Source organism: Corvus kubaryi, unplaced genomic scaffold, assembly GCF_017639235.1.
Source record: "Corvus kubaryi isolate FWS band 111438036 unplaced genomic scaffold, C.kubaryi_AGA036_p1.0 37237, whole genome shotgun sequence".
NCBI lineage: Eukaryota > Metazoa > Chordata > Aves > Passeriformes > Corvidae > Corvus > Corvus kubaryi.
In genome coordinates, this window is record NW_024581068.1 from 196,944 (window position 1) to 206,629 (window position 9,686).

The 9,686-nt window shown below is 66.6% G+C and overlaps 1 protein-coding gene across 1 annotated transcript; it reads right to left on the minus strand.

Annotated features, from left to right (window-relative positions):
• Positions 1-360: 360 nt before the first annotated feature.
• PROM2 (prominin 2) lies at positions 361-6,870 on the minus strand. Its single transcript, XM_042023155.1, has 23 exons — positions 6,474-6,870; positions 6,250-6,299; positions 5,924-6,126; positions 5,692-5,812; positions 5,435-5,498; positions 5,267-5,356; positions 4,951-5,150; positions 4,794-4,868; positions 4,644-4,707; positions 4,368-4,527; positions 4,094-4,246; positions 3,627-3,750; positions 3,005-3,096; positions 2,844-2,928; positions 2,593-2,739; positions 2,414-2,485; positions 2,248-2,340; positions 2,085-2,138; positions 1,663-1,743; positions 1,364-1,432; positions 1,132-1,221; positions 893-999; positions 361-800 (listed from the first exon to the last, which is right to left on the minus strand). Exons 1-23 carry the CDS (start codon positions 6,688-6,690, stop codon positions 737-739), a joined length of 2,475 nt encoding a protein of 824 aa, XP_041879089.1. The 5' UTR covers positions 6,691-6,870; the 3' UTR covers positions 361-736.
• Between the last annotated feature and the right edge of the window lie 2,816 nt (positions 6,871-9,686).

A 9,686-nucleotide genomic window follows, 5' to 3' on the forward strand; every position in this document is an offset into this window, starting at 1 on the left:
CAGAGTCCCTTCAGACCCCAAGCCATGGGGTCCCCTCAGCCCCAGAGCCCCTTCAGACCCCAAGCCATGGGGTCCCCTCAACCCCAGAGCCCCTTCAGACCCCAAGCCCCCTCGGCCCCACAGCGCCAGCCCTAAAGCCCCGCTCCGCCCCAGAGTTCTGCCCTCGGCCCCCTTGGCCCCAAAGCCCCCAACCCTGAAATCCCCTTGGCTGTGGCAACCCCTGAGCCTTGGAGCCCCTGACCCCCTCATCCCCAGAGCCCCCCCGAGCCGTGGGCTCCCCTTATCCCCTGAGCCCCCTCAGAACGGTGCCCTGCGGACAACGGGAAGACGGAGGGCACCAACAAAGGAGCCGGCGGCAGCTTTGGCAGGGGAGGGCTTTAATGCGCCCCACAGCGCCCGGAGCTCCCGGGAGTGGGGAATTGCGGTGGGGCAGCGGCGGGCGCCCTTCCCTGTGGGGTGCGAGGGGTGCGCCGGTGGTGGGGGAGAGCCGGGGGAGCCTCCCCTGCCAGCCGGGATCAGCCGGGCTCCGGGAGCCCCCCGAGGAAGAGATGTCAGAGGGATCCCGATCTCCGGGCGCCCCGCACTCGGGAAAGACGCCAGACCCCAAAGGACACCGAGGAAGAGACGTCAGAGGGATCCAAAGCCCTGAGAGGCGACAGAGGGATCCGGAGCCCTGCAGTGCTTGGGCACCGGTTTGTGGGAGCTCCTGGGGCACCGCACCCGGCAGAGCCCCGTCCTAGAGCTTGAGCGCCGTGACACGGGGGATGTGGAAGGGACAGGTCTCCTCTGAGCCCGTAGAGCTGCAAAGGAGAAGAAGAAAGCCCGGGGAGCCGGTCAGGGAGGAGCCCACATCCCCCGACGCCGTGTGCCCCCGTCCCCGCCCGCCTCTCACATGAGCCGGTTGCGGATGGGGCGGAAGTGTTTGGTGAGTCTGACGGCGAAGATGATGTTGGGGATGAGGAAGAAGGTGCAGCATCCCAGGCTGAACCAGAAGGCGTTCTGCAAGGAGACGCCGCGGGGCTGAGCCGTGCGGGGAGGGCACGGGCAGCCCCCGGGCTCTGGAGGGTTTTGGGAAGCTTTGGTGCTCCCGTGGGTCCTCGCTGGACCCCCATGGAGGGCCGGGATCCCTACCCAGGGGTCAGCGATGCGGTCGCACAGGATGACCCGCCCGTTGTCCAGGGCCGTGGCGAGCGGCTGGCACGAAGCCACGTCCTCCCTCAGCTGGAACAAGGAGCAGGGACAAGGCATCAGCCCACCCCTGGCTCCTGGGATGCATTCTGCCGCCTCGGCTCGGGGATCCATGAGGGATCCGTGGGGGCTCCTGCGCCCCAAGAATCCCCGCGGGGTGAAGGGGAGCGCTCACCGTCTGCCCGACCCAGTTGAGGTACTGGGTGAAGTAGCGCAGCTCCTTCCTGGTGAAGCAGCCGAGTTCCTGGGCAGAGGGAAGGCAGCATGGAGGGAGAGCCCCCTCTTCCCAGCCCGGCTCCATCCCCGCGTTTCCCAGCCCGGCTCCAGCCCCACTCCAGCCACTCCGGGCTAATGTCAGGCTGGGAAATGAGGACTGAAGGCTCCCAGTGTCCTCCTGCAGCGCCCGGTTCTCACTCTTTCCTTCCGGCTGTGGGAATTCTGCACCCCCCGATGGCTGATCCAGCCCTGCCTCACCTGCCGGAGGATCTGCTGGGCTTGCACGGGCAGCCGGGCTTCCACCGAAGCTGTGGTGGCCAGTGTCCTCTTCACCCGCTCCTGGGGAAGCACGGGGAGGACAGGGCATCTTTAGGGCCCAGAGCAGCGGGAGGGGTGCCCGGGGGGTGCAGGAAGCACTGCCGAGCTTCAAATTGGGTCTGGTTTCTTTCAAATTGGGACTGGTTGCTGGAGGGCAGGGAAAGAGGGCTGTGCCCCGAGCAGGAAAACGCCTTTGCAGGGCGATTTCTGATTTGCAACAGCAAATCCAATCGCTAAAGGAGACCGATTCTCCTGGCTGGCATTTTTCTGGGCTCTCCCATTACCCTGCAACTGGGTTTTTTGGCAGATGGGACCCCCGGGGCACCTCATGATTTTTGGGGCTGGAAGAGACTCACGAGTACCTTGAGGTGAGGTGCCAAGCGGGAGAGGAACTGGACGCTTTCCCCCAGCTTTGCCTGTGTGACAGAGAAGTGAGAAAGGTTCAAAAGCCCCATTGTCCCCTTCAAGGGGACACCGCCGGGCAGTGCCAGCGGCACCGCTGCCACCAGCCCGGCACGGACTCACCACCAAAGCCTCCTGCGACTGCACCGTGGAGTTCTGCATCTGCCACAGCGCCCGCGCCTCCGCCGCGAGCCGCCCGGCCACCGTGCTGTTCCTCTGTGGGGGGACAGCGGGGTGAGGGTGTCCCCCTGGGCACCGAGGGATCCCTACCACCCGTCCCGCCGCTCACCTGCATCTTCTGCAGCCCCTCGAGGTTCCTTGCCAAGCCGGGCAGGCTGGTCTGCACCACGGGGTTTTTCATCTGCAGGAAAACCGAGCTGGGGGCTACCCAAAATCCAACCCTGGCAGGCGGCCCCGGTGTGGGACACATCCTGCAGTGGGGCCCAGCTCGCTGTGAGCATCCCTCACCTCCTCCTGGAAGCGCCCATAGTCCACCTCGTCCACTCCGCTGCGGGCGAAGGTCTCCAGGTCCTGCCTGCCCTCGCTGCGGAGGAGCCGGACATCCCCCAGGTTCGCCGTGAAGTTGCCCAGACGTTTTTGGAAATCAGCCGTGTACTGTGAGGATCAGACCAGGGAATCTGCAGCGTTCCCAGTAACCCCAGTAAAGCTTCTGCGTCCCCCTGCCGCTACCAGGGGCCCTGGGTGGAGCCGGCCCTCACCTTGGGGGTTTTTAGGTGCTCATCCAGGTCATAGGACCTGTCGAGCTGCAGCACCTCCCAGAGCCCCGCGCCGCTCTTGCACTCCCTGAAAGGCAGAGGGACGTCGGCAGAGTGACCCCAAATTCACCCCCGCTGCACGGGGGAGCTCCTGCGACCCTCACCGGTACGCGGAGCTGAGGTTGGAGTCCCTCCTGAGGTTGAGCTGGCGAGTGAGGTTCATGGACGGAGGGAGATTCCCAGGGGTGTCAATGAACTGGGACAAACAGGAGGAGAAACAGGGTCAGGGTAAGGCCCAGGTGTTCCCAGCAGTGATTTTGGGGGTTCTCTGCCCTTGCAGGTGCATCCTGGGGTGGCTCATCCCAGCCTGAGCTAATTCTGCTTTTATTTGCCTGTTCCCCACTGAGGAGCCTCGCTGGGTGTGTTTGGAGGGACAGCCCCGTGCTGGGACCCGCCTGTGTGTGGCACTGCCTTGGGAAGAGTCCTGATCCCATTCCCGTTCCCCCAATCCCTCTCTCAGCCCCATCACACCACGCTGCCAGCCCCAAGCACCCCAGGGATCCCCAAGGACCGGGGAGCAGCAATCCCGCAGGAAGCGAATTAACAGCACAAGGGCAATTCCCAGCTGATGATGCAAATCCAAGGAGCTAATCCTAAACTTAGTCTTCTGGTCTAGGATGGGGCTTTTCCGGTCCGGTTTAGGGGGAGAACACAGAGCCTTTGGAGATGTTTTGATGCACCCAAGCAGAGATTCACAGGGCGATGGGTGGATGTGTGGCCACCCACCTTATAAATCTCCTGGTTGACCCAGTTCCTGCAAACCAGCGTATGGATGTTGCCCCCAACCAGGAAGGTGGCGAAAACCAGGAGGATGAGGAGCCAGGAGAACAGGAAAGCCAAGCCCACGCCGCTGTAAGAGGGAGAGGAGGCGCCGGCGGCGGCTTTGCAGAGCCGAGCGGGCAGGAAGGGACCTGCCGGTCCAGCTGCAGCCCCGCGGCTCCTTCCCGAGCCCGGGCACGCCGGGCTGGGCAGGGCCCTGGGAGCGGGGTGTGCCGGGCAGCGGGGCCGGGGCGCGGGAGCTGCCAGCTCCCAGGGAGGAGCAGCTTCTCCCAAACCTGCCGGCGCAGGCGGTGGCTTCAAAAGCTTTTCCGCTGGGACAGCTCCCAGTCCCTCCCTTGGCTTTACCCTTCTGGTTTGTTTTTTTGGGGGGGTGTGAGATGGAATGGCCCCCCAGCACCCAGAGAGACGCTTACACCAGGAGAAACTTGGCGCCAGCTTCTCCTCGGCACTCGTAGTCGCTGGGGTCCTCCCGCTTGGAAAGCCCGTACGCCCCCAGGGCCATCCCCGTCACGTTGCAGGCGAGGATGAGGAGGATGATGGAGCACAGCACCGTGCCCGCAATCCACCTGGAGGGAAGAGCAGCAGGGCACAGCCTCGAGATGCGGGGCTGAGGCACCCGGGGCTCGGCGAGGGCTCAGGGCCCTTCTCCGCTGCACCCCCTGCAGCCCGTCCTGCTCCCAGGGTCACCTGTACCGCTCGAAGCGCTCCGCCTCCCGCAGGTACGGCTGGCTCCGGTCCTCGGCCTTCAGCAGGGCCTCGCTCACGGGCCGGGTGTAGTCGGGGAAGGGGAAGCTGTCGGCGATGGACTGCACCTTCTCCGCCGTGCGGGTCAAATCGTCCCGCAGATCTGCGGGGCCAAGGCTGTGCTGGAGGGGTGGATGGTCCCTGCATCCCACCCTATGTCCCCAAATTGGGATTCGCCCCGTGGAGGATGTCCCCACTCGCTGTGGCAGCTCCACTCACCCTGGATGACCTGCGCCATCCTCTCCACGGCCAGCTCTGGGATGGAGTTGAAGGTGCCATTGCCCTGCGAGGAAAGAGGGGGTGCTGAGCAGCTCAGCCGGAGCTGCCTGCGGGTGCTGGACCCCCCCTGCTTCACCCCAACCCCCCAACCTGGCGAATCATCTCCGCAAAGTCACTTCGGGGCAGGCCGGCCAGCGCCTTCAACACCTTCTCCACCGACGGCACCTGGGAGTGGAAGAAGGAGCCCGTGAGCCCCGGGGCAGCCGGATGGGGAGGTGACGGTGGGCGACCAGGGCCCTGACCCCACCTTGCCGTAGTCGGCTCCCAGCTCCAGGCTCTGTGCCCTGCCCAGGACGCTGGCGCAGGAGGTGCAGCGCGGGTCGTCCAGGAGCGCGACCACGCGGCGCCTTCGTTCCCGCAGCGCCGGCTCCAGCTCGGCCCGCGCCGCCGCCAGCGCCCGCGCCGTCCTGTCGAGAATCTGTAAATGGTGCAGCGAGGTCTGTAGGTCTTAAAGAGAAAGCCCAGGGCTAGGTCACGCTGCTCCGCTCGGCTGCCCCGGCGAGGCTTCGGCCCCGGCCCCGGTCCCGTCCCCGGTCCCGGGGGCGGCCGCGCTCTGGCCGTACCTCCGGCCCTGTCCTGCAGGTCCGCCAGCGCCGCGTAGGTCATGGCCTTGAGCTGCGCGTGGATGGAGAGCCCCACGCTCCGGCTGAGCCCTGAAAGGCACCGGCGCCCCGTCAGCACCTCATTCATCCCCGGGGGAAGCTCGGGGTGCTGCCTGGCGCGGCGCTTACCACCCAGGTCGGAGATTATCTGCTTTCGGGGCACCTCGAACTTGTCCACCACCATCTGCACCCCCTGCCAGGAAAGAGGAGCCGGTCAGCCGGGAGTAGCAGCCGCCGAGAGGGGAGGGAGCCCCACGCTGCCATTCAAAATTCGTTTTTAATGCAGCCACGTCACCTCCTCTTGCCTGCCAAACTATCCCCTGGGGGAAACGCGGCCATCCCTGGGCACCGCCCCATGCCGGGGGCGAGGCCGCTCGGGGACCCACCTGGGGGACATTGGCAAGGTGCTGTCGCAGCGTGCGCAGGGTGAAGGGCACGGCCCCCAGCCCCGGCTCCATCTGCCCCTTCACCCGCTGGCTGGTGACGAAGGCGCAGGTGACGCTGATCCTGCCGGGAATAAGCAGGCGGTGACGGGGCTGTCAGGCAGAGCCTCCCCGTCCCGTAGGACACGGTTCCCCCCACCCAGTGTGAGTTTTGGGGGTGGTTTGGGGGACTCACAGGATGATGAGGGAGGTGAAGGACAGGCAGGCCAGCAGGCAGCGGCGGCGGCAGCCCAGCGAGCGCCGGTGGGCGCGGAGGCGACCCCCGCACCGCCGCCGGCTCCGGCAGTAGCAGAAACACATCCCGGCCACCGGCACGGCCACGGTGAAGAGCAGAGCCACCGCGGCACAGACGACATAGCCCAGCTCGTACTGCACCACCTGCGCCACGGGAGAGCCTCGTCGGCACCTCTGCACCAAGCTCGGGGTGCTCCGTGTGCCCAGGTGCCCCGTGCCAGGTGGAAAACGTCCCCACGGCATCCCCCGCCCCATGTCCCGGCTCACCTGCGACGTCCGCACCGAGCCGGGGTCATTCAGGGCTGTCCTGAGCAGCTCTGCAAAAAATAATCATGGCACTGGTCCCAGCCGATGCACCCCCAACCTGAATCCTCTTCCTGAACCCCTCGGGATCCCTGGAGCACTCCGGGCGCCGGGATTGCAGCCAGCAAACCCCCCGAGGTCCCGGCCCCCGCCGCAGCGGGGTCGCGGCTCCCCGGCTCGGGGCTCACCTGTGGGCAGCGGGTTTTGCTGGATGAGGTCCAGGCAGCGCCGGACGAGGCCGTAGAGGGGATCGAGCGAGCTGGGCACGCGGTGCAGCGCGGGCACCCGGATCTCGGCGTGCCTGTCGGTGAAGCGGAGCACGCCGCCGGGGCTGGCGGGGTGGCACGGCTGGGTGGCAGCGGGGTGCAGCAGCGCCCAAGCCAGCAGCAGCCCGGCCGCCCGCATGGCTCCGGCGGTGGCGAGGAGAGAGCCGGGGGCTCCTTCAGCCTGCGAGCGGGCGGAGGGGCATTCCCGGCGCTGGACGGCTCGCTCCGGCTGGGCTCCTGCTCCGGGAAACCTGCCTGACGGGTCAGCAGCCGCGCAAAGCCAGACGCTGCCGTGGCTTGTTCCCCCCACGGGCTCCCCGGGGCGGCTGGGCTTGGCGGGGCCGCGCGGAGGCGTCTCCCAAACCATCCCAGGCCTGTTTCGCAACCCCCGGCATCCCTGAGTCACCGCCGCGGGGTCCCCGCTGTCAAGGCCTTTCCCAAAACCCATGGCAAAGCCTCCCCGGGGTTTTGGGGAGGGGGACGGGGGATGGTGGACCCCCTGGCCTTGGGCTGGAGGGTGTTCGTCCCCACCACAGCCAGCGTGGAAGGAAGGATCTGGGATTTGGGATATCACTTGGGGGAAAAGCCCTTGTGGGGGGATCCTCATGTGCGGATGGGGCACCTGGGGGGCAGAATCACCCTGTGGAAAAGCATCCCGGGATCCGGGATAGCAACAAGAAGGGAAAATAAGGGAGAACACACGGAGGGGGGCAGTGAGGCCCAGCTGGCGATGCCCACTCGCCGGCCGGGTGTGAGATGAGTTTTCCAGGCTCAGCCAGCGCCTGTCTCACACCCCGAGGCGGCCCCGGCTCCTTCCCAGGGCCGGATCCTAGTCCCCGGCATGGGTCGAGCGCTAATTACAGGCTCGGCTGGAAGCGCAGGAGGTTCAACCTGATCTCTTGGTGCGGGGGGAGCAGCCCCGCTGTGCCCAGACGGCCGCGGGGCATCCCGAGAGCCGCGACCCTGCTCGGCCGGGCGGGTCCGACCGGCCCTTCCCCACCGCCGGCTGCCCACGCCCCCGTCTCCGTGGCGTTCATGCTAATCCCTGTGGTTCCCCTCCCTCTGGAAAAGGGGCTTTCCGCCCAGCTGGAGATGCCGGCAGCTTTTTTCCAGGCTGGTCCCCACCACCCGCTTGGGAACGGGATGTTGAGGACAGGAAAATCCTGCCCTGGCTTGGCTTGTCCCATCCTGGGACAAAATTGCCAGGGCCAGGAAAGGCTGGGATTTTTAGCACAGCTCGTTTAGATGTGGATGTGTCTGTGCACGGCAAAGGGGTCCCGGCTGCCCACACCGGGTCTGGGGCAGTGACGGGGATGCCAGCGATGATTTCCCACCGCGATTTCCCATTCTCAAGATGATTGCTCAACCCCAGCTTTGATTTCCCATTCTCACGATGATTTCCCAACCTCAACCTCGATTTCCCATTCACAGGGGGATTTCCCATCCCCACCACGATTTCCCATTCCCATGACAATTTCCCATCCCACCACGACTTCCATGTCCACGATGGTTTCCCGTCCCCCCACAGCTTTCCCATTCCCATGGCGATTTCCCATACCCGTGATGTTTTGCAGGGCCAACAATCTTTCATCCCACCAATGACATTTTTGGGGATGGAGGTGATTTTCATGTCCAAGGGGAAGGCACCAGCCACCCTGCCGCATGTGTGTGCTACCTCGCCCTGCCCCCGTGGTGGGAGGGGATGATTTTGGGATACTTTTGGGTTGGTTTTGTCCTCCCTCCTCCTGCCCCTGGGGATGCTGATACTGGGGCAGTAATGCTGGTCCTGGCACTGGAGTGGTGATACTGGTACCGGGGCAGCGATGCTGGTACCGGGGCAGCGACACTGGCATGCTGATGCTGGTTTGGTACTGCGGCAGTGATGCTGGTGCTGGTACTGGTGCAGTGATGCTGGTTTTGGTCCTGGTGTGGTGACGCTGGTACTGGAGCGGTGACGCTGGTTCGGTCCCAGGGCAGTGATGCTGGTTCGGTACTGGTGCAGTGACGCTGTTTCTGGAGAGGTGGTGCCAGTTCGGTGCTGGTGTGGTGACACCGGTATGGTAGCGGTGCCGCTGGCTCGGTGCTGGTGCGCTGGCTCGGTCCGGGCCAGTGCTGCCGGTTCGGTGCCGGTGCTGTGACGCCGATACTGGAGCGGTGACGCTGATACTGGAGGGGTGCTGCTGGTTTGGTGCCGGTGCGGTGACGCCGATACTGGAGCGGTGACACCGGTTCGGCGCCGGTGAGGTGACGCCAGTATGGTAGCGGTGCTGCCAGTTCGGTGCCGGTGAGGTGACGCTGGTATGGGAGCGCTGCCGCCGGTTCGGTGCCGGTGCGGTGACGCTGATACCGGAGCGCTGCCGCCGGTTCGGTGCCGGTGCGGTGACGCTGATACTGGAGCGGTGCTGCTGGTTCGGTGCCGGTGCGGTGACGCTGATACCGGAGCGGTGCCGCCGGTTCGGTGCCGGTGCGCTGGCTCGGTCCGGGCCGGTGCCGCCGGTTCGGCGCCGCTCCGGGACTGCTGTACCGCCCGTTACCGCTACGCGGCGCCATCGCCCCACAGCGCCGGGGGGGCGTGGCTTCTCCTGGGGGCGTGGCTTCTCGGGGGCGTGACTTTCCCGGGGGCGTGGCCTCGCGCGGCTCCGCGGCTCTGTCGGAGGGGACGGAAGTGACGTCACGCGCGGGCGCCATCGCCATCATGGCGGACAGAGGAGCCTCGCGGGTCCCGGAGCGGTGAGTGCGGTCCCGAGCGCGGCCCCGAGCACGGCCCCGCCGCCCCTCCCGCGCCTCCTCCCGCCCGGGGGCTCCCGGACGCTGTTCCGGGCGCCGCGCCGGCGGGAGGGACCCAGAACGCGGCCGGGCCCTGGCAGCGGCGGCGCCGCCGCGTGGCAGCGTCACATGGGGGTCGTGGGGTGGGGGACGAGGGTCTGTGGGGCTGGAGGGTCTGCAGGGTTTGTCTGGCCGGGGTGGGTGTTGAGGGTCCCTGAGCCTGGGGGGGTTTGGGAACCCTGGGCCCGGTGGGGGTGTGAGGGTCCCCAGGGCAGGGCCGTGGTTCCCAAGCCAGGGTAGGTGTGAGGGGCCTGGGCTGGGGGGAATTGGAGGGTCCCTGGGCCGGAGAGAGTTTGAGGGGTCCCCAGG

Excerpts from the sequence above, each read along its gene's own strand:
- PROM2 (XM_042023155.1), bottom strand. The coding sequence starts at position 6,690 with ATGCGGGCGGCCGGGCTGCTGCTGGCTTGGGCGCTGCTGCACCCCGCT. Across the intron at positions 4,708-4,793 it reads TTGCGGAGATGATTCGCCAG|GGCAATGGCACCTTCAACTC; the intron begins GTTGGGGGGTTG and ends CTTTCCTCGCAG. Across the intron at positions 1,222-1,363 it reads TCAACTGGGTCGGGCAGACG|CTGAGGGAGGACGTGGCTTC; the intron begins GTGAGCGCTCCC and ends TCCTTGTTCCAG.